We start from the raw sequence: 24399 nt of genomic DNA on the forward strand, positions 1-24399 counted from the left end.
TCTTGCACCATGTTTTTCTGAGATAGGTTCCCTCTCCTGAGATGAACTCCCTGTTGTTAAAAAAATATTGTAATCTTCCTCATTTCAGTTATTTTTTTTGGAAATTGTCAGGAATTGGGAAAAGCTGGGAGTTTTCAGCCATTTTTTCAACTTTTATTTGTGCGTTGATCCTTCTATAAACTTTCACTTTGTTTCTAACCTGATTATTAAGACCAGGGTCTTTATATTTTTAATGAAATGTTTTTTTATACTGCAAAAATATAATATAGTGTCTTGGGGAACCTGTGCTAAAAATACTTTTCTTTTATTAATTATATGTTTATTTATTATAACAATTAATTACACAAACAACTAATATATTTTAAACAGTGAAAAAATATATTATAAACAATAGGAGATAACATATTCAAATAATTGCATAATGCCAGGATAATATCAAACTACATAACACATTACCATACTGTATTAGTATGAATTAAATAAATCTGTACCCGTGTCTGCGTGGGTTTCCTCCCACAGTCCAAAGACATGTCGGTTAGGTGGATTGGCGATTCTAAATTGTCCCTAGTGTGTGCTTGGTGTGTGGGTGTGTTTGTGTGTGTCCTGCGGTGGGTTGGCACCCTGCCCGGGATTGGTTCCTGCCTTGTGCCCTGTATTGGCTGGGATTGGCTCCAGCAGACCCCCGTGACCCTGTGTTCGGATTCAGCGGGTTGGAAAATGGATGGATGTATTGGGATAACAGATTTAAGGTTTTGGTTGCCTTGCTATTTTTAATATTTTATAAAGCATACAAATGGGCTGAACCACTATTTCTTCTGACTTATATTAATGACATTGATTCTGGTAAACTGATAAGCTTGGGAAGTTCACAAATGACACTGAAATTGGAGGAATCACAGACATTGAAGAGGCAGCAAAAACAATTCAAGAAGACCTGTACATGCTTCTGAAAAACAATTCAAGAAGACCTGTACATGCTTCTGAACTGGGCAAACATTTAGATGTAGGCACAAGGAAAGTTAATTATATATTCAAGATGGGAGACGCTGTCCTACAGGAAGCAACAACTGAAAGGGATTAAGGAGTTTATGTTGACAATGTTTTTACCTTTTTAGCAATGTGCAGAAGGAAATAAAATGTCAGATTATACTGTTAAAAATACTGAATAAAAAATCAAGGGAAGCCATGCTCAGACTATGTAACGCAGTAATGAGACAACATCTTGTATACTGTGTGCAGTTCTGGCCACCATGCTACAAGAAAGACATAGCAGCACTTGAAGCTGTGCAGATTTGAGCAATCAAGTGCATTCCAACACTTTAAGACAAGCCAGGCTGTGACATACTTGGAGAGTAAAACCTGCTTATTCTGAACTGAGGAGATCGTGTGGGTATCTCATCCAGGTTTTCAAAATTCTCAAAGGCATCAATAAAGCATATCCAGCAGAATATTAACAACTCACACGTGGGCATCATGGAAATTAAGCAGATTAGAATTCAAGACTGAAGCACTTCTTTAGGCAAAGGGTTATGTGAATTTGGAAGAAACTACCAAGATGTGGAGTTGAAGCTGAAACCTTGACAACCTTTAAGAAGTATCTGGATAGCATACAGTATTGGGACAGCTTAGCTATGAGCTATAAAAACGAGCTTGATGGACTAAATGTTAATTGATGACTTTCTAAAAAAAATGACAAACTAGAGGAGACCAAACTATAATTTGGAATTCTGTTACTAAATTCACTTTGTAGATCAAGGATTTTACAAGTAAAACGAAGAGGTTTTATTACATTATTATACTTACTTTTTGTATAACAAAACAGGATATCCTAAGTCTGTTTATTTTGCTATTCTTTTTTCTGGGACATTCTTCGATAAAGCACGCCAAAATTTTTGGAACATATATACAATTACATAAAACATAGATAGATAGATACTTTATTAATCCCAGGGGGAAATTCACGTTGTAACACATTCAATATTTTCACCACAAACATGCATACATTTAATATAATAACGGATATTTTTTTAACATTTTAAAAATAACCTATATGATACGCCTGAACTAGGAATACTCACAAACGTAGGCACACCGAGAAGACAGCAGTTTAGAGTGAACTAGCCTAATACGATCGTCATCGAGGTCTGAGAGAGAACTATGGCTACATCGCCTAGGCGGCACCATTTCATTTTACCCAAAATACGACTTCAAACACTCGAGAAATGGTTAAGTGAACTAATTAAATGGATTACTGGAAAAAATCCCCTAAGATTTAATAAGAAAACATATGTAAGAATATGATTTGGTACCGACATATTATTTTTTTTCCAAGTTAAAACAAATAGACAGAGGAATCAAGTTAAATAAAAACGTTTCGACATATTATTAGCAACCGAACAAACGCCCGTCCACAGCACGGAAATGATGTCAGAACAAAGCGTCCTTGCGCGCGCCATTTGAGCGTCATCACCCTTACACGTGATCTTTAACAGCTTCCGTCTGTTCACATGACAGGCGCCACTTCTCTTCTCTAATTTCCACAGCCGAGAAAATGGCTGCATTTTTGCAGTGGAGACGCTTTGTCTTTTTTGACAAAGAGGCGATAAAGGATCCTGCAGACAGTGGGAAGTCCTTCAGCTTACCACAAGGGATTTCCGCCAGTGACTCCGGTCGGGGGCATATCGTTTTTGGAGATATCCTTTTTTCTGATTGTCTGCATCATATTGCGGCGTAAGGCGCTATATATTGTTTCTTTTTGACAGGACGTGTAGTTAGCGTATTTCGAAGGCGGTTACGACGCACTACACAGAAGTGATGGCAAATGCTATTGATAATACAGCTAAATGTTTAACAGGCAGGAAAACGACTGTTGACTAAGGTATGCAATGAAGAAACCAAATTATATTTATGTAGAAAGTGGAACTCGTCATATTATTACGGAAAAAGTAAGGTATTAGTTGTCCAGAGAGTGCTATAAGGCAAACTTGATCTAACTGTTCCGGTTTACTTTAAAAGCTCAGGGAGTCATATACTAAATATTACGGGTAAAGCAGTTCCAGGTTCTTGTATGTCATTTGTAATAAATACATTGGCGTCTTTATTCAAACGTAGTAATTAGTAAAAGAGGGAAATAAACCAACAATAAAAAGGGGACAGCTTCTAGTTTAAATTGAGCATCTCGTTTGATCAGATGGCTGTGAGGGCTTATTGCTTAGTTGACGTTTTTATCCAAAGCGACTTACAGAAGAGGTCAACGTAAGCGAGCAAACATCAGTTTGGGTGAATATTTAGGAACAAGTGTGACACAGTACTAAAACTGACCATCACAAGTGAAGAAAAATACACGCTCATTACATTTTTTACTTTACAAGAACTTTGGTTAGACAGACATTCACCAAACAAGAAAGTCTCCAAAAGCTTAAACACTTTGAGAGAGAGACACCGTTTTGAATGGAGATGGGTAGCTGTTTCCACCAGCTAGGTGCTGAACATGGAAAGAGTCTGGAATGAGATTTGATGCTACGCAGTGGTGGCATCAGCTGACCTGAGCAGTGGAGAAGGAGCATAGGACCTCACAAATGTCTCCATATGTAAATAAAGTAGGTGCTGACCTATTGAGTGCTCTGAAGGCAAGCATCAAGGATATGAGCTTAATGTGTGCCGCCACAGAGAACAAATGCAGTGACATGTGCCTGCCTCTGCTGGTTGAACACCAGACGTGCTGCTGCATTTTGAATCAATTGATATGGCTTGGTGACACATGCCACTACCCCTTACCAGCAGAGAGCTGCAGTAGTCCAGATGTGACTTGGACCTGGAGCTGCACTGCATATTCTGTCAGATATGGTCTGATCTTGAGGATGTAATATGGTGGGATTTTCAAGAAAAAGAAACCATAACAAAATGGTCAGTGAAGAACAGATGGTCATCGATCATCAGTCCAAAGCTGTGTACAGACTTGGAAGGTGTTAGCAATAAGGAACTGAGCTGTACAGAGGTGGGGTGGGGCGCAGATTAGGTTACAATGTTTCCTCCTAACATCCAAAGACAGGCAAGAGCCTTAACTGTCATAAGAACATAAGACTAAGTTCCGTGGTCAAAGCATATACAAGTTCATTATCACTATATTATTATTATTCATAAACCGAAGAGAGCCTTGATGTATAATGGTTCTCCCTCTGAGGTCTAAGATCATGGTTTCAGTTTCCAGTGTATGTATGGAGTTTTAGTTTTTATAAGTATTTCCAAATCCTCAAACACAAGCAGATTAGATTAGTTTGTGAATCTAAATAGGCATGATAGGAGTCGGTGTCCAAGGTTGGTTTTCTTTCTTGGATCCAATGCCATTGTGATAAGCTTGCAACCTTGTGATGGAGTTATACTGTATATTGAGAGACAATGGGTTTGCCTTTGGTGAATGTTGTTTTTTCCTCTCCTCCTGGGACTGAATTATGACCTCTCAAAACCTTGGCCTAAGAAGCTAAGCTGAAGAAATGAGCAGCTATTATTGTTGTTTGGAGTGCAATAGGCTTACATGTTCATGATAAACTCTCCCATGTTCATTTTGACACATTTGCGCTAATTAGCAGGTTCATCTTTGACACAGACATTTCGGATTAGGAATGGTCAACCTGTACTAGCAAAAAATTGTTTTGCAAAAAACAATACAATAGAATGTACAGCCATGTTTGGTTTGTAGTCTGCTATTCAAGTTGCCATTAGCTGTATTGATTAATGGTAAAAAAAATGTTCATGCATTTACTGGTGTGCGCTTTGATATTTCAGTACTATATCTTGTCTACCTCTCCATGTGTGCTTAGTTTTTTTGAAACCGACAATATGATTCTTTTGAGCCAATGGCACTACCTAAATGGCATGGTGGTAAATTTTTTAGTTTTTTTGAAACCGACAATATGATTCTTTTGAGCCAATGGCACTACCTAAATGGCATGGTGGTAAATTTTTTAGTTTTTTTGAAACCGACAATATGATTCTTTTGAGCCAATGGCACTACCTAAATGGCATGGTGGTAAATTTTTGGTAAAAAAACACTGGGTATGAATCCTGGCATTGATATTTTCTGTGTTAAGTTTTAACAGTGCCTCTTTTTTTCCCCTCATCCTTAAGATGTGTGTGGTGATGTTAATCCTATGTGTGAGTGTGTGTGTGCGTGTGCGTGCGCATGTGTGTTTTTGTGTGAGAGAGTGCAAGTGCGTCTTAAACATGACTCATCCATTATATACTCTAGGCTCTGAATTTCCCTGTTGTTGGAATAAGCACATTTCAATTTGAATGGATTCAGAGTGTTGTGACAAAAATGTAAGTCTTTCGTCACTTGTGCGGTTGTGTTACTCTACCACCAGTCAAAACACTTCTTCTGGGCAGAGAAGAATTCAAATATGTCTTCATTTGGTTAGTGGCCTCAGAAAGTATAACTGGTGTTGTGCCTTTTTGTTGTCTCGATGTTGTAGTTTGAAGTTAGGTCTTTGGAGAGGTTATACATGCATCCATCCATATTTTAGTATGTATATCCAGTTCAGGTTAGGCATGTGGGCGGCTATCTTAGAAGGAATGGGAGCAAGGCCATTATAGGGTGTCTTTGTGCATTCACTGACTCAGACTGGGCCAATTGGTAATATCCATTTAACCTGACTGACACTTGTTTGAGAATGTAGTATGGTTAACCCATGCAGACAGTGGGATAAAATGCAAACTCCACACTGACACGGCCTGGGCTGTGATTAAAAACCCAAGACACTGAGAAGCAGTAGTGCTGACCTTTGTGATTGGAGTGTGTTTTGTATCTGAAATGCAGGGCAGCATTGATATGTTTCAGGTTGCCAGTGATGCTGCATGTAGACTGTTGGTTATCCTTGACCCCTATTACATATGTCTGGACAGATCTGGTTTCTGACTCGCTCTTCCCAGCTCTCCAACTTTCAAGCCTACAAGCTTCGAGTAACACATCTTTACCAGCTGAAGCAGCACAGTATCTTGGTGTCTGTGGGGCAGGACGATGAAGGCATCAACCCCCTGGTGAGCACATGGGAAAATAAGGGAGTTTCCTACATAGGCACCCTTGTAGATTGACACCTTGACAACAGGCCTAAGTACATCAGTATGAAGGTGAAGTATATAACAGACACCTCCTTAAGGCTCTTGAACATATTTTATATGAAAAATAATACTAAGTTCAAATGTATAGTCATGTGTACATAGTGCAGTGATAGTTTTATTTTTTGTCTCCTACAGATTAGTGACAGTAGCATAATTCCAGCAACAGACAATAAATACAACACCAAAATGTATTTAAAAGAAATACATATGCAGTTGTCAGTATGAGGAGACTTATAACTTCTGGATTTAAAAAACTGCCCTGAACCTTGTGGCATGAATGCTAATGGTCCTAAATAGAGGACTGGAAAAAAGGACTGTGTATCATGGCTGAGATCACTAATAATCCTGTTTGCCTTTCTAAGGCAATATATATACATGTATTGTATAACTATGTCCTGGACTAAAGGGAGCTGTGTGCCAGTAATATGCCTGACTTCACCACACTATCTACTGCTTTTTGGTAGGCTGAGCAGTTGCAGTAGAAGGATGTTATGTGGCCATTGAGGAGGGATTCCACTTGGTGAGCATAATTGGAGATATCTGGGAAATTCTTTGATGTCTGAGAAATTAAAGGTGTTGTGAGCCTTCTTGAGTATTGGTGAGATGTATTTTGCTCATTTCACGTCATCAGTGACTTCAAGAAATTTAAAGCTGTCTCCACAGTACCCCCCCAGTGTAGACAGGAGAATGGTCAGCCTCTTGCTTCCTGATGCCTATGATCAGCTCCTTATTTAGGTGACATTAATGGAAGAGTCTTGTCGTAGCATTCTGTGTCAGATGGAAGATCTCTGTAAGGTGTCAGATAGTTTTTGGTGATCTGTCCTATGGTGGTGAAGACCTCAGCAAATGTAATAAAGGAGTGCAGCAGTGGAATCTCAGCACACTATCCTGTGGAGTTCCTTTGTGAAGGATTATTGTGTGGACAGTGATACTACCAATCCACACATTATGTGTCCTGACAGTTATGAAGTCTAAAATTCAGCTGCAGAGAGTGTGTATATTAATGTTTTTGTTTAATTTTCAATTTCCTTCCCCTAACAGGTGAAAGTATGGAATTTGGACAAGCGAGATAGCAGCAGTCCTCTGTGCACCCGCATTTTTCCAGCCATTCCTGGAAACAAACCTACAGAAGTGTCCTGCCTTACTGTACATGAGAATCTCAGCTTCATGGCCATTGGTATGTCCTCCACGCAGGAAACATAAACTGCCTAGTGAACCTTCCTACTGGTTCTCACTGGGAAGAAGGGGAGAGATAATGCCTTCCTATTCTTATAGGCATACGGAGAGAGATTACAAATGATTGGGGACCAGCTGGGATGGCGTGTAGTGTTAGCCAAAAGTCCACATGAATAAGACTGTGGATGTTGTCATCCTTCAGAGCCTCTCTTAGGAAAATGGGATCAAAATTATTTAAGCAACAGAACTCCATCCTGTTCTGAATTGGTTCCAGACATGAATCTTGACTTCTGGTGACGTTGTTCTTTAAATCACACATGGGGTGGGAGATATGGGACCTCAGGGACCAAACTAGAAGTAATGTCAGAAGTCATTGTGTGACTCATCCTCTGTTCTGAGGGTGAAAGAATAGAGGCTGTTAGTGACTGCATTTCTGCAGGGTGTGCTGTCAACGAGCTTTTACTTCAGTAGTACCACGTGGATGTTCCGTATGCGTGTGCATGCATGTGTGCAATGAGATATATACTGTATATAGATACTTTTTTTTCAGAGGCAATTGGGGAATTGTTGTAAAATTGTGGAGAAGTTGCAGTGCATAAGAACATTCATATCATTTGAACTTTTTCACAAACTTTGTTTAGGCCCTTTTGTGCTATTGGGTAATACAAAACTCTGTAATCTGAAAAACAAATGTTGTGAATTTTCTGCCGAATTAAAAAATAAATTCCAAAACATTTGCCAATGACATTTTAGTGTAAATAGTACCCAATAATTATTTCTTTAGCATAAATATCTACACGTTTGAAACATCTGGATGCTGTTGTTTTTGTTCCTTCCTGAAGTAATGTGGGAACAGTTCATGAACATCACTCATCGATTCCTGATACTTATTAGTGAAGATTTGAGATTAAAATGAGCCTTTGCCTGATCCAGTGTAGAGCAATGACATTTTCGTCTGTAAGTTACTCCAGTATGGCTTTGATGTCTTATTTTGTGAAATTATCCTGTTGAAAGACATAGTTTCTGAGATCCCACATCTCTGGAAAAATACAGTTTTTTTTCTTCAATTGTTCCTCTAAATTGCGGTGTCCATTTTTCTTTTTATTTTCTGAGATCTGTTGAGCATGGTGTTTCCACTGCAGTACCTGAGTGTAGGGAGTAGTGTTGTGCTAAAGTTTGAAATATTAATTTTGGTTTTGCTGTAGCACAATTTTTTTTCTTCAGTCTCCCACATGCAATCAAGGGTCAAGAACTGATGTGAGCTTTTTTTTCAGCAATGTCTTTCAAAGTGCTAGTTTAATTTAAAGTCAGGATTCATGAAGCAAGTTGTTTTATGCATAGTCCCATCTGTCACTTAAAAACTACTCATTTAGAGTTAAGGGCCTGGTGGTGTCATCCTTGACTATCAAACCCTCCCATTTCCATCTCTACTAAAGTACAGTACAGTATTGCAGTGTTTTTCATCACAGCACATTATCAATACCTGGAGGACAAATACTGTATCTGGATTTTTTTTGCACAATTTATTATAATCTCTTCATTAGTGTGTTTTATTGGTATTACTTGCATAAAAGTGCATTGCTATTACAGTGCTTTCTCGCAGGTGGTATGCAGTGAACGTTTTGCACTGTAGCATTTTGGCTTTCCCAACGTGTTAAGGAGTTTTTAATATGAAACATGCAATATGTAAGGATTGTTATGTGAAAATCAAGTAACTCCAACGCATGACAAATTAGTATCTCTCCCCTCTGGATAACCAGTGAGTCTGAAGGCTAATGTCTGTTAAATGTATAAGTTTTTCATGTGTCTAGGCTAAGTTAATTAATATGGAACTGGTATTAGTATTTAAGAACTGATAAGTTTTCAACACATTTTGGTTGTGTTTGAAACATCAAGAATTTGTTTAGAAAATATTGGCCGCGTGTGTATTTATGTATATAAATTATGCATACACATACATATAAATGTGGATGTCTTTTAAAATTATGTTTAATAACAATACATTCTCTTGCTAAGTATTTCTTTTACTACAAGTTAAAGTTACAGTTAATTAACATGGAACTGGTATTAGTATTTAAGAACTGATAAGTCTTCAACACATTTTGGTTGTGTTTGAAACATCAAGAATTTGTTTAGAAAATATTGGCCGTGTGTGTATTTATGTATATAAATTATGCATACACATACATATAAATGTGGATGTCTTTTAAAATTATGTTTAATAACAATACTTTCTCTTGCTAAGTATTTCTTTTACTACAAGTTAAAGTTACAGTTGAGACCGCAGGTTTCCTATAAAATCATTTTTTAGAAGCAGTGTTCAGATATAGAAAACAAAATATCTTAACCAGCATACTGCTGAATTTATTGTAGGTTTTACAGATGGCAGTGTGGTCTTGACAAAGGGTGACATCACTCGGGACCGGCACAGCAAGACCCACACTTTGCATGAAGGCAACTGTCCAATCACAGGGCTTGCTTTTCGTCAATCGGGGAAGACCACACATCTGTTTGTTGCAACACTGGAGAAAGTGCTGGTAATGTAACCCAACTTTCATTTTTAATAAATAAAATATTTTTCCTACAATTTGAATGGTTAGAATTTTAGTTTCAAGTTTCTGGACATTTTAGATCTGACAGGATCATACTCATGGGAGAATAACATGTATGGTGCAGAAATTTGAGAGTATTTGGTTGAAGAGAGTAACACAGAAATGATAAAAGATTTAAAGCAACAAGACACTAAAAACTGACAAATTCCATCTTCGAAGTATAAACTATTAGGATGCTTATATCTGACAGATGAAGACTTATAGGTCACAATGCAGTATTTTATTCACATGTGAGCTAACAAGTTGTCAGAGTGTGAATTTACAAAATTTGGGAGAAAGATTCTACTAGATCTGTGTTGTCAGACACTAATAAGACAGGATCATTTTCAGACTACATGTTATACTTACTGTATGTGACAGGGATCACTGACTATAATAGAAAGGGATGACACACTGAGGTTACATTGCAGGTAAAGCGACATACTACCTATATCACATTGCATAAGACTCAGAGATGTAAAGCTGTGGGATATTGGGATTAATATGGACCATAATGCAGAATGTTAAACTGTGGGACCCTAAGAGTAAACTGAATGTACACAGAGTAGCCTGGTCTGATTGGATCACAAAACAGAATGTCAGAGATTCTGGTCTTATTGTATCAGACTAATAGAAAATACCTGCAGCACAAGAGAATGGAATGCATGAGGTAAAGCAGTATGATGCCATGATCAATGTGAATTCCACTCCTTGACATGTGGTAGCAGGATATTTTAAAATTTGACAGGGACATAAAGTTTAAAAGTTTTAGAGTGTCTTAACTTAATGAGGTAAATCTGCAAGGCACTGAGATCAGGGTCACTTTGCTTTGGGTACAGCTGTTGGATACTGCAGGCTATTACTACCATCAGACTTTAGATTAGACTCAATAAGTCCCCCAAGCATTAAGGCCAAAGGAAATAAGACAGGGATAAAGTGCAGAGCTATAGGATACTGGGATCTGGTAGGATAAGTGTCCAGCAGTCCGAGAATTTAAAGTTGTATGGTGCTAAGGGCGGACTATGAATTTAAGATACAGTACATTTGCATATACATAATAAGATGTAATTTGTCAGGCTCAGACTCCATGAGATTAAGATGCCAAACACACATCAGACTAGTCCCCCATTAACGAGTTAAAGGTACAGATCATCTGATGTTATCTGGTCCAGAGGTGGTGTGTTATTCTGCTAGGTGATACAGTAAGAAACAGTGTTATTGAAGGATGCAGGACATTTAGGTAATAGTATTATCTAAAGAATCATAATGCTGAAATTCTACAAATGTAACAACAAAGAATAGGGAGGTGTTTACATGAGACATACGATAAGGGACTACAAATGATAAAGCTCAGACCACTGAGAAGAGTTTGTTTTACAAACTGAGATATATTAGTGCAAGTTCCAATTCCAGGAACAGAAGTGGTAGAAATCACATTGATTGAGATTTGTTCAAGACGAAGAGAAAAGAAAGTTCGGCTGATGAGGGTTTTTTCCTCAGGTATTTATTTTATGAACAGACTTCTGGATGTATAACTAAAGAAAACTACAGTAAGAGATGATCACCCAACTACAGGACACTGAAAGCAGTACCATAATATGTAATAGTGAAGGAAGTAGTATGCTTGGTTATAACAGCATAAGATTCTAAGAGCCCAGTCTTTAACACACGGAGAGATGACAGGGTCCATCTGCTGCACTGGGAGTCTTATGACATTGCCAGCCTAGCATTAATGCTGCCTGCTTTGCTGCTTCATGTTTTTTTAGTTCTCAAAATGTGATTTGTCTTTTGTCACTATAGTGCTACACTCTGTCTGTAAAAGAGTATCCCTGCACTGAGCTGGATGTGCATGGCTGCGCTCTGCGCTGCACCTCGCTGACAGACCCCTCGCAGGATTCTCAGTTCATTGTTGCAGGGGACGAGTGTGTTTATCTTTACCAGCCTGATGAACGTGGACCATGCTTTGCATTTGAGGGGCAGAAACTCCTTGCTCATTGGCACCGTGGCTACCTTGTGCTACTAAGCCGTGACAAGAAATCTCCAAATAAGTAAGTGAGCAGTTGTACATAACCAGCAGAAGTATGAAATCCTGCATTTGTGGGGAAGACCTCTACTTTCATTCACATTTTAATTGTTGCATCTATAGGACTGTAAAAGAAAGATTTAAATCAGGTTTTTAAACTGTGCAGTTCTTCAGAAGAGACTGTTGGTGTCACAGTTTAGCTGTCCTAACTGACAGTGTTTCCCACTGAACATTTCCGCTGTCCTAACTGACAGTGTTTCCCACTGAACATTTCCTCTGAGTTTACAACAAACCCTTTTCTTTGCAGGTCACAATTTGGCAGCAGGGAAACTCTGTCATCAGAGAAGCAGATACTCAACATTTATGACCTTGACAATAAGTTCATTGCCTATAGTGGAACCTTTGAAGACATCATTGATGTTGTGGCTGAGTGGGGCTCTTTGCATATTCTGACACGGGATAATGGGCTGCTAGTGCTTCAGGAGAAGGACACACAGACAAAATTAGAGGTGAAGGGACACCTGGCTAATTTGGGTTTTAAAAATGCATGAAAGAGGGCCAAGCTACAGATGATTCAGCGATATAGTGCTGGCTGAAAACGCATTGAGGAATGTACAGTTTTGCTCATTATATGACGCTTTTCATTAATTTTTTTGTAAGCTGCACATGTCTTGTAAGACTTACACTAAACGTTGATAAATGAAAGTGAATTTATGTTTGTTACTGCCTTAGATGTTGTTCAAGAAGAACCTTTTTGTGATGGCAATTAACTTGGCAAAAAGCCAACATTTAGACACTGATGGTCTTTCCGAGATCTTCCGCCAGTATGGAGACCATCTGTATGTAAAGGGAGACCACGATGGCGCCATCCAGCAGTATATCCGGTGAGGACCCTTCAGCAAAATTGTCAGTTTGGGAATCATTAGTTGGTAGGACATGGCTCAGTTTTATTGACAACATCAGTTGAATTCAAAGCAGGTCTCACTGACCATTTATATCAATTTCAGTCGGGTATATCGCAGTGTACAAAGTCTCAGGGCCTCGGTGCCATGTCTTTGGTTTTCAAGCAGCTAGTCTTATTAGATTCCTGGATGTAGAATGGATTAATGAGGTTAGCTGCCTTTCATGGCCATAAAGCAGGCATGCTTGCTTTTGGTTATTTTATAGCATAACATTGTATTTGTTATTCTTAGTGTGTTTCTGTCCAGTTTGATCTTGCTATCTTTGTTCTGTAGTTAGTAACTGAATTATATTAGCCTCACCTTATTAGTCTCCCTGTTTTTTCTTCAGGACTATTGGAAAGCTGGAACCCTCCTATGTAATTAGAAAGTTCTTGGATGCCCAAAGAATTCACAACCTAACCGCCTACTTGCAAGCCTTGCACAGACAGTCCCTCGCTAATGCTGACCACACCACCCTGCTGCTGAATTGTTACACAAAGCTAAAGGACAGCACCAAGTTAGAGGAATTTATCAAGGTTTGTTAGAAAATGTTTAGATGTGGGCTGAAAGCATATATATACGTTAACATTTTTGTTTTCTCTGTTTTTTATAATTAATTATGTGTTTGTTTTACTGGCTGTTGTGTTTTATAGAAAGATGTTAGTCTTAGAAATAATTGAGGGCTGTGGCAATAATGCCCCCAAATTAAACAGTTTTGCTCAATGAACCACAACGACAGAAACTGAAAATGCCTTCCAGAATTATCTGTGATGTTAGTGATAATTCAGCATATGTTACTGTCACTATAACACTTCAGTTTCACCTCATATTATTCTCCCCCTCTCCCCCCCACTGTTTCTTCCTTTCCATGTAAGTGCTCTTGTTTGCAAAATGTACTAGTTCATTGTACAGCTGGTTCCTGACAATTAAATTGGCCATTCAACCTATAATGATAGTGATTGTTCTATAAACAATCACTAGTTACATTGGCTTCAATGTTTTAGATCACAGTTGCCAGTTTATTAGCCGTCTAAATTAACTAATTCATAAATCATAATCAGAGAGATTAAACACTGCTTACTATATTCAGATGTGATGCTTAGTCACGTGATGCAGGCCACTTATTTTTGGTGCTTTCACTGCCCTTCATTAAATCAGCAACAGCATTAGTGTTACTGTGAGAGAAATTTTGCAAGCTGTGCAATATATTTTGGGCATTTTCTTAGCTTGCCATGCTTTATACGTCCAGTAACACAGAATACTTACTGTGCCATATACTATAGCAGGGGTCCTCAGGTTTGGTCTTGGGTGGCTTCCCCTTTTTTGTCCCAACCTATTCTTTGTTTTTCATTGCCTCTTGTTTCCTTAACCAACTGCCAAGTAACAATGAAATGCAAATGACAAAGGAAGCAGAATTTCACCATCTAACAAAGTGTTTTTCAAGTTCTGCCCTCAAGGCCCACTGTGGCTGGAGGTTTTTATCTCAACCAATTTCTTCTTTTAATTAAACCAGCCTTAATAAAACGTATATTATTTCTCATTTTCTTTGCATTGGTGTAAGTTTACAAATGATAAAACTTTTGAAATTTTTATTGGGATGTAGCTAACATTTATGTATGTCATTATTTTGAAAATGGTACTGATACTCAACAGTTCTATAAATTTTCAAAAGACATATGGTACTGATATTCAAAAGTTCTGTGAATTTTCAAAAGACATACTTTCACCCTTGAGGGCTGCAAATGCAGTTTTCTGACAAGCACACAAAGCAATGGTTTCTCACATAAATGAACATAAAACATCTGTTTGTGTGTTATGGTCGACAGTTTGCGGTTTCTTGTGGCTTGAGCTGCTCACAGGCTGTCTTTGCAGGGTGGGGGTGGTTTTGGCAGTTGCAACATAATCTGGTTTGTACCTCTTGTCGTTGTAAGTGGTGGTCCGCCCAGGGGAACATTGCCGTAGTCGTGTCCGCTACACAAACGTGTTAAGCACCATGATTAGCTGATCCCGGTACCTCAGTTTCATTTTTGATCTCAATCTCCAGATCACTTGCATCAAAATCAGAACCTGATAAGTCAGAGTCTAATTCAGCAATAATATACAGAACGTCGTCCACAGGGTATTTTGCTTTGCGCATTCGCTTCGATCTCTCGCCAGATTTCAATGCCATTTTTGACGTTGTTTGCTCTTCATGACTCACGCGAGCGCAAGGAATCTTGGTCAAACCAACAAAGCTAACTTTCCTTCTAGCAAAGAGAGTCGAACTGAAACATAATGGTGGGTTTTGTCACAGTTTACATTTGAATACTGCCCTCAACCTCTCTAGTTGACAAACGTCGACGTCCACCGTGAAAGAGTTAAACTGCGAACACTGTGCTATAATTGTGGTTTACATTTGAGGCAAAAAATGCTAAATGTTTTGGCTTTAAATCTGTGATGAAACCTGGAATTTCTTACACCATGAACTATTGTATCTAATACCCACAAAAAATAAATAATGCTTTTAATAAAAGGGCTACTTTATTTAACTTGCTTGCTCTAGATTTCCTTTTTCCTTTCCTTTTTTAAGCAGTTTGGCTAGTTCTGTTTTATTGTGTTTGTTATATAAGGATAGATTTGAATTTTTATTTAACTCACTTATACATCCGAGTCATAGAACTTTCAGAACAGTCAATGCTTTGTAGTTGACAGGATGTTATCTAAAATCTTTTGTGATTTTAATAATTCTCTCTTTTTGTGACCATATGCTAGACAAGCGAGAGTGAGGTGCACTTCGACGTGGAGATTGCCATCAAGGTCCTACGCCAGGCTGGCTACTACCAGCATGCTGTGTTTTTGGCAGAGAGACATGACCAGCATGAGTGGTACCTTAAGATTCAGCTGGAAGACATCAAGGTCAGTAAAACCAAGGCAATGCTGGGAAAATGAAAACAAAATAAGTAGACGAGTGTTTCAGCATTCAAATTGGATTTTGAGCTGTGTCACCCTGCTGTTCTCATAGAAAGAATGCCTTTAATGATAATGTGAGGAGATTGATGACATAGTTTTCAATGCTCATGTTCAGCCAGACTTTCATTCTAGTAACCAATATTTTTTAAAGAAAGATTAGTGCCCTAACCTTAAACCCCTCCTAGTGTGTTTTAGCTCAGTCCCAACCATAAACTATAGGTGTGACCTAAAGCAATTCACTTCACCTACCAGTGCTTCTGCTGTAAAAGTGTGGAAATGAAAAACAAATTATGATTTCTATGTCACATTGGGTAAAAGTACTAACTGAATCAGACACATAAAAGCCTTTTTGTTTGTGCAGAATTACTATCATTAGTAACCAGTAATGGGCATATTTGAATTTATATGTTGTGACAGCTAAAGGATGGCACCAGGCATAGTATTTCGTGTTCAACAGCAGCACATAACATATTCAAACTGCTCTTGAACTCCTAGCAGTAGTAAATCTCTACAGTTGTTTCACAGACAGTGTTGCAGCACACCTGACAACATTAAATGACATTATAGTCGATGGTACCTACCAGTCACAACATCATCCATGACACACAGCTCACTGTCTGTTGCCAGTGTGTGTTAGTAGTTCAGGAGAGTGAGGGATTATAGAAAATTCTGTGCAATTTTGGGGTGTAGTTTTATGGCAGCACACCAGGTTTCTGACATATGACCATTTTAGATGCATAAAAACTTTCACTTATGATTAAGCCATTTCATTAATGAAGCAACAACACCATAAAAATCAACAATGCAAGGTTTTGTTTTGGATACAGTACATTTTAACCAGTGATGTAGCAGTGTTCTTGCAATTACTAATCGTATATTAGCAGAATAGTCTTTTAAGACAAAGGGGGGTGAAGAACAATACCGTGGCATATGCGGTCACAAATTAAATTAAATTGGTGCTTGTCTCTACACAGTGTGTTCTAAGAAGCTGCAGTACTGCACAGTTGGCACTGTTAAGGTGTGATTTAAATCAAAAGCACAGGGCAGGTATTCATAAGTTTCAGGTGTGGTACCCAGTGTTTCTGACTAAACTGCATTTTAGTTTTAGTCACATTTTAGTCATTTAACTATTGTTAGTTTTAGTCTAGTTTTAACTGACAAAAAGTCAATTCATTTTGGTCAAGAAAAAGTAAATTGGTTTTAGTCGAATAAAGTAAATCAGTCAAGCAGTCAAAGTTAGATATCTTATTTCACATACGAATATGCACAGAATATACTGTACCTCCAAACTATTATACTACCAGACACACTAAGGAGCCAAACCACATGTAGTGATTATTGAACATAAAGTTAAGAGTAGGTCAATAAAAGATTGACTCCAAAAGATCATGGTCAGATAATGGCAGCTCTGGTCTGTTATCACGGATTTCTGGCCTTCAACATGGCTTAGGTATGCTGCTATAAGATTTTTACCAAAAAATACGTATGACATAAGTGTTTTTACTACGTTCTTAAAATTTTAGGGGTAATGCTAATCAGTGTTGGCTTCTGTTCCTTTATTAGGACCGTGTAGGACACTGTTTTAAAAGTGAAATGGTTACAACTCACATCTGTGGCGGAGTGCATGTGATTGCGCTCTCAAAGTTGCACAAATCCGTGTCTTAAGTAACTCATAAAGGGATAAAATTGGCAATAACAAAAGCCTGTGTGTGTCTGTGTGTTGACTTCTTTTTTTTTTACTGTTTCATTAATAAGCATATTTTCCCCAGAGGAACATATAAATGATGGTAATCCATTGCTTGATTATTTTTTTTCATGCTGCAATACTTTGCTTGCTGTTTCTACTTCAGTATATGCTTTTGCTTTTTGGTCACTTGCTCTTTATTGGTTTAAAGTGTTTTTTTTTTATTTTTATATTTGATTTATTTTTTAATGGAATGTATGTAAATTTAGTGATTGGTTGCTTACTGTCCAAAAGAAGACAGTTAAAATATATTCATTGAATGTGTTGTGTGGATTGTTACATTATTTATATAATGTGGAAATTATAGAAATTTTGAGTAGAATTTTTATGTTGTTACAGAAATTGTAGTTGTAGCTCTAACCTCTGATCCAATGTTTCAGGCTCAGGCATTTTTGTTACTTTTCAAACGTGGGAGTGAAATGAAGTTGCACCAGCATTCTTGTAAAAGTCTGACTTGTGGTCACAGTGGAAGTGAAGATGCCAGTCGTTCATGGCTGACTTCAAAACTGGAAATGGTGGAAGTGTTAGTACTATCTATGCTGTGGAGGGACAGATAATGTAGAAATCTAGAGATGGTGAGGAGCAGATGATTTGTTGTCTCTTATAGAAACATGATTGTTTTCTGTGATTATGCCAGGCTGCTAGCGCTACGTTCAGAACTAAAACTGGTGATTTGTAGAAGGTACGTGAAATTGTCATTTGGATTATAAAAGAAAGAAATTGATCCTTTTTTCATGGCAAGTGATAGAGCTGTTTCTCAGCTATTGGTACTTTATTTTTCAGAGTGGTGTTATGCTTGTTAAAAACAGTAGCAGACTGTGGACACCAGTTTGCAATGTGGTAGACCTTTTCTAGGTGTACTTGTCCAAAGGTAAAGTTTAGTATGAAGGGACAACCATTTGTGTATGCAGGCGCATGTCATGTTTGCTGAAGTAATTAAGAGTCCTTAAGAGGAAGAGGAAAAAAAAACAAGACTCCTTTTTTCTACTATTCTCAGGACACTCTAACGTTACATTTTCATACAGTTCCATTAGAAAAACTAAACTTGAATAAAACATTTGATTTACTTATGGCCTCAAGACTAAGGTGTTTAACTCTAAACTGTAAGGGTGCAGGGGCAGCCCTTGGCACTGATTCACCATGTGACAGTGAGTAATTCACTTAACTGCCATTGCTGTAGTTCTACAAGTAAAAAAAACATTGTTTAAGTGGTAGTCAGCCAGAGTCGCACCTATGATGATTACTGTTTTGATTTTGATTTCTTATATTGTGGCGTATTCTGAAAATTGTGTTGAATCGTTTCTCTGTAGAACTATCAGGAGGCTTTGTGCTACATTGGTCGTTTGCCCTTTGATCAGGCAGAGAGCAACATGAAGCGCTATGGCAAGACATTAATGCACCATGCCCCTGAGGAGACCACTGACCTGTTGAAAGGGCTGTGCACCAACTACCAACCCAGTGGTGAAGGTGGCACTGTTTCTCTGGAAACACAAAGAAAGAAGGTGAGTTGGTGGTCTAGGAGCTAGTAATAAGGAATTTGGAAAGGGGAGTGTTGTTAAATAAAATGCAGAGAAAAGCCCAGCTCAGTGTTTCTGTCCTCATCATTACTTCCAAGTCAAATTGACAAGCTGTTTTGGATTGGGTGGATTCTTTGTCTTCAAAGTTGTTATTTTGTCTTTTCGTGCAGGCAAATTCTGAGGAGTTCATTCCCATTTTTGCCAATCATCCACGGGAACTGAGGGCCTTCCTGGAGCACATGATCCAGGTTGAGGCTGAGTCGCCACAGGGCGTGTATGACACACTGCTGGAACTTAGACTGCAGGACTGGGCACATGAGGAGGACATCAAGGTAGCTGCTTTCAACTAGGTTACAGATTTTGCCGCCACATGAAGAGGGGTCTACTAAGGGGTCTACTACTTACATTTTTTTTTCCTTCAGAAAAAGAAAGCTTTGCAGGAGGAAGCTTTATCATTGTTGAAAAGTGGATGCTACAGCACTGTATTTGACAAAGCACTTATACTATGCCAGATGCACAACTTCAAAGAGGGAGTTCTGTACTTGTACGAGCAGGGCCAATTGTGAGTACATACTCCCAGCCCAAAGTCATGTTCCCTATTCAAAACTGTATTTTAACATCTCTTCTGGAATCTGTTTTGTTAGGTACCAGCAGATCATGCACTACCATATGCAGAATGAGGACTACGGAAAGGTAGTGGAGGCCTGCCAGCGCTATGGAGACAAGGAGACATGTTTGTGGGAGCAAGCACTTGGATACTTTGCCCGCAAAGAGGAAGACTGCAAAGAGTATATTAGTGCTGTGCTGCAACACATTGACCGCTACAGTCTCATGCCACCTCTGCTGGGTGAGTCCAGCTAAGCAAAGGGACAAGTGTAGAGCTGTCTGTATTACTGTGTGGCCTAGTGAGTGATATGTTCAGCACCTGCCACAGCAGTCATAGATATTACTCTTTGGGGTGGTCACTTGCTCTGTCTTTATTTTTTGTCTCTCAGTGGTGCAGACGTTGGCCCATAATTCAACAGCCACACTTTCAGTCATTAAAGACTACCTTATCAATAAACTACACCAAGAAAGTGAACAGATAGAGGAAGATGAGCAAAAAATTCGAACATACCGGGAAGAGACTGCTCAACTCCGGCAAGAGATTCAGGAACTGCGTAGCAGGTGGGCATATCCAGTCCAGCTTATGTAAACAAATACACATAATGTAAACAGTATGTTATATTAGCTGCAGACCACATTTACTAAGGCTAGATACCCACCACATACTTTTAAGTCTAGGCTAGCAGGGTACATCTTTAATTGGAACAATTTCAGACAAGCTAACCAATACCTATAGCTGAACAGGGCTTATATCCTGATTGCTATCTATGAATACCCATAGAAGGTGTCCACTATATACAGTATATATGACTAAATTTGTTTGACTGTGTGTGTTTGTCAGAAATTATCAAAAATTCACTCTCTTTATCTTTGCTTTAAAAATATTTCAATTTATCTGTCTTTAGTGCAAAGATCTTTCAGAAGACTAAATGCAGTATGTGTAACAGCCCATTGGAGCTGCCATCAGTGCACTTCCTGTGCAGCCACTCCTTCCACCAGCACTGCTTTGAAAGCTACGCAGAAAGTGAGTCAGAGTGCCCTACTTGTGCACCTGACAACCGCAAGGTCCTGGACATGTTGAGGGCACAAGATCAAAAGAGGGATCAGCATGAACTCTTCCAGCGACAGGTGGGCCACAGACCATCACCGGACTGTTGTGTTTTATTTAGTTCTGATTGTCATGAGATGTCAAGCAAAATGACACCTTTTATTGTCTAACTAAAACATTACAATATGCAAGCTTTCAAGGCAACTCAGGCCCATTCTTCAGGCAAGATGTAATTACATTACATTGAAGAAGAGACCTGAGTTGCCTCAAAAGCTTTAATATTGTAATCTTTTTAGTTAGCCAATAAAAGGTAGTACTAGGGTGTTGTACCGTGTTAGCCATTATGAATGTAGAGAAAAGCCAAGCAAAATGACACCTTTTATTGGCTAACTAAAAAGATTACAATATGCAAGCTTTCGAGGCAACTCAGGCCCCTTCTCTGTGGGAAAGATATGAAATAATCTGTCCTCTTAAGAAGGCCTTTAGAGTTTCCCAGAGTGTTCCTGCAGAAACCTCTGTGGACGTGTTTGTCTCTAGGAAGAAGCTGATTTGTTTGGATATAAATTCTGTGCAGTTCTCGTCTGCCAATAAAAGAGGGTTAAGATGCCATCTACAAGGTGAGTGTGAGGGGCTTAATGATTTTAGCTCCAAAACTAGAGGGGCATGGTCAGAGATAACAATTGTGTCATATTTGCATGATTTAATTGTAGGCAGGAAATTATTATCTATAAAAAAATAATCAATTCTTGAGTAGCTATAATGCACTGGTGAGTAGAACGAATATGTTCTTGAGTTTGGTTAAGAAACCTCCAGGGGTCTGATAAGTTGTGATCATTTAAAAACTGTGTAATTGTCTTTGCAGTATTAGATGTCGTCCCCCCTGTCACAGGAGTCCTATCTAAGAGTGGATTTAGAACACAATTAAAGTCCCCAGCCATTATAATTTTATGAGTGTTCACATTGGGAATGGAAGCAAATAGATTTTGCATGAATTCCTTATCATCAACATTGGGTGCATAAACATTTATCAAAATCATTTTACTGTTATATAAGTTGCCCATGACCATCACATATCTCCCTTCAGAGTCCGATACTACATCTGATGTATACAAATGGAACTGTTCTGTGTATGAGAATTCCCACCCCTCTAGTTTTCTTTATAAAGCTAGAATGGAACATTTGGCCAGTCCAGTCTTTTTGTAGTCTGAACTGATCCTTGGTTAGTAAGTGGGTCTCCTGTAAAAATACTATTTTAGCGTTTAAGCCTGTTAGGTGAGAGCATACTTTCTTTCCCTTTAATTCGTGATTCAGGCCTTTCACATTCCAGCTCACAAAGTTAACTGTCCCATCATGGAGACATTGATTCTGAGTTTTTAATGTCATTTTATAGTTTTAATTGGTAATGAGGCAGTTTTAATCTTAGTTTCAAGATTCCCCATGAGTTATTGCATTTTAGCCTATTGTTGCATTGATATTTGTAATTATAAGGATTACAAGAATAGATTAGATATAACCTGCTAACTCAGGCCCCTTCTCACTACATCCATAATGGCTAACACGGTACAACAACCTAGTTCTGATTGTCATAAAGTGAACTCTGTCCCCTGTGATCCCAAATTGGATTAAACAGGTTTGGGAATGTCATGTTTTTCCTGATTTATATTCCAAAGTCACCATGCGAGGCAAACGTAAAGCAGTGTGTTTGAGAATCAGGGTCTCCAGATATTAATAAAAATTGATCCCATATAGATAGTTCAGAACACAAGTGAATGGGTTTCCATAAAATGCCTTGTAGCTGAGTAAATTAGATTTCTACCTTTGGTACCTTTTGACCAGACAAATCAATATGCAGATGAGCCTGTGACGTATGCTCATTGAAATCATATTCATAGAACAATTAGATCAATAATTTGCCCGTTTTACAAATTTTTACACTTGGAGGATTACATTTTTAAAAGAAAACTTTACCATGTAATAGTGATTGTAAGATTGACCAAGGAATTGGTATGGCAGTTTGTTTTGTAGAGGCTACACATTTTCCATGTGTTCAAGTGTAAATTAATTGTTTTACAAGTAACACTTCCATCGGCAAGCTTATCTGTGTGTGTCTTCTGATGGACTGGCATGCTGTTTGGGATCGGTGCCTGACTTCTACCAAATACTGCACTAATTGGATCTGACCCACCATAACCCCATTCCAAAATATAACCTCACAGAAAATAAATAGGTGAATGGCTGATGTACAGCTCCAGAGGAATACAGGGTTATGTAGTTCCATTAAAAATTAAAAGTGAATTGAAGCACTAAGTGATAAATTATAGAAGCTATTCATGAAACCCTAAGACTAGCCAGTGGTGTCACTTCATCTCATAAATAGAGGGGTGCTGTAAAGAGTTTGAAACCAGTAGGCCCCATGTTCAAATACTAGCTCATAAGAGCGTAAGAAATTTGACAAACAAGATGGAAGAGCATTCAATCCATCCAGCTCATTTGTCTAGCAAATAGCTAAGCTATCCTAGTATCTCATCCAAATATTGTACTTCTTAAAGGTTGTCAAGGTTTCTGCTTCAACTACATATTTCAGTAGTTAACTCGGCCTGTATGCTCTTCCTTACTTCAGGGTTTTCCATACGTCAGCTTCCAGTTGAGACAGAAATATTCAGTGTCCCTGAGTGTCTGCCTGGTTTAGCCATTGACTGTTTTTCTTATCTTGAGTCACCTTTTATTTAAGGTAATAACACACAGTCCACCCATCAGATCTGTCTGTTTTTGGAATTCTGTTCCATGTATCTAGTGTACCTTCTGTAGGCTGTTTTGGTACTAGACATCGGAAGACTCTAATGTTATATTTTTTACCCAGTTTTTAAATCTGCTATCTTCTTTTTGTTTTCTTCAGCTCAAATGCTCCAAAGATGGCTTTTCGGTGGTAGCAGACTATTTTGGTCGTGGAGTGTTTAACAAGCTGACTCTAATCACTGACCCTCCTACGGGCAAGTCTACTACCAGCTGTTTGGAGGCTGATCTAAACAGAGATCTTCTCATCCACACCAAGAGAACATCTTGAACTCCACAATATGTGAAGAGTGTGAAAGCTGTGGGACTTTTTTTGTGTAGGACTAATAGGGTGAGGTGCAGAAGCTCCACACAGCTGTCTGAAGTCACTTGAAGCACTTCATCTCTTTTCACTTGTTACACAGACATGTGCTACCAGACTGCATCTTGCCCAGTTTGATGATATTGCAGTCTGTTTAAAGCACAAAGAGAAGAAAGCAGAAACTGTATTTAATATGTCAGGCTGGTGTGACAAGCAAGCGAGTGACTGAATGACTGAAACTGGTTGTTCTGCTTTGTCCCTCGCATGCAACCTGAAGAAAAAGGAGTTCACTAGGTCTTTGCATCTTGTGTGCCTTAAGGCCCTTAATCTCAGTCAAACCCAATCAATTCATGTCTTCTCTCTCCTTCCCTTTTTCTTCCTCAAATCTCAGTGCTCATTCTTTTTTGATGATCTTGCTTGTCCTTCTCTTTGTCTCTCAAATGTCTAACATTAATAATGTCTTCTTTTAGGGTGACATTTGTATTGTCTGTGTTACATTGGTTTGTTGTTGTTACTTTTTGTCTTTCTCTCTCGTACATCAAAATATGATCTGAAATGTAAGAGCCCAACATTAGAAACATAAAGGGCAGACA

General features: G+C 38.5%; 1 protein-coding gene across 1 annotated transcript; it reads left to right on the top strand.

The window, feature by feature from the left end:
- Positions 1-2551: 2551 nt before the first annotated feature.
- vps11 (VPS11 core subunit of CORVET and HOPS complexes) lies at positions 2552-24180 on the top strand. The gene is made up of 16 exons (XM_028808450.2): positions 2552-2693; positions 5888-6036; positions 7159-7294; positions 9667-9830; positions 11685-11932; positions 12215-12416; positions 12640-12791; positions 13198-13384; positions 15600-15743; positions 18852-19043; positions 19229-19390; positions 19481-19620; positions 19703-19905; positions 20054-20225; positions 20570-20792; positions 23609-24180. The coding sequence occupies exons 1-16, from the start codon at positions 2552-2554 to the stop codon at positions 23774-23776; spliced, it is 2784 nt and encodes a 927-aa protein (XP_028664283.1). The 3' UTR covers positions 23777-24180.
- Positions 24181-24399: the final 219 nt, after the last annotated feature.

This window comes from Erpetoichthys calabaricus, chromosome 9 (assembly GCF_900747795.2).
Source record: "Erpetoichthys calabaricus chromosome 9, fErpCal1.3, whole genome shotgun sequence".
In the NCBI taxonomy this organism is placed as follows: domain Eukaryota; kingdom Metazoa; phylum Chordata; class Cladistia; order Polypteriformes; family Polypteridae; genus Erpetoichthys; species Erpetoichthys calabaricus.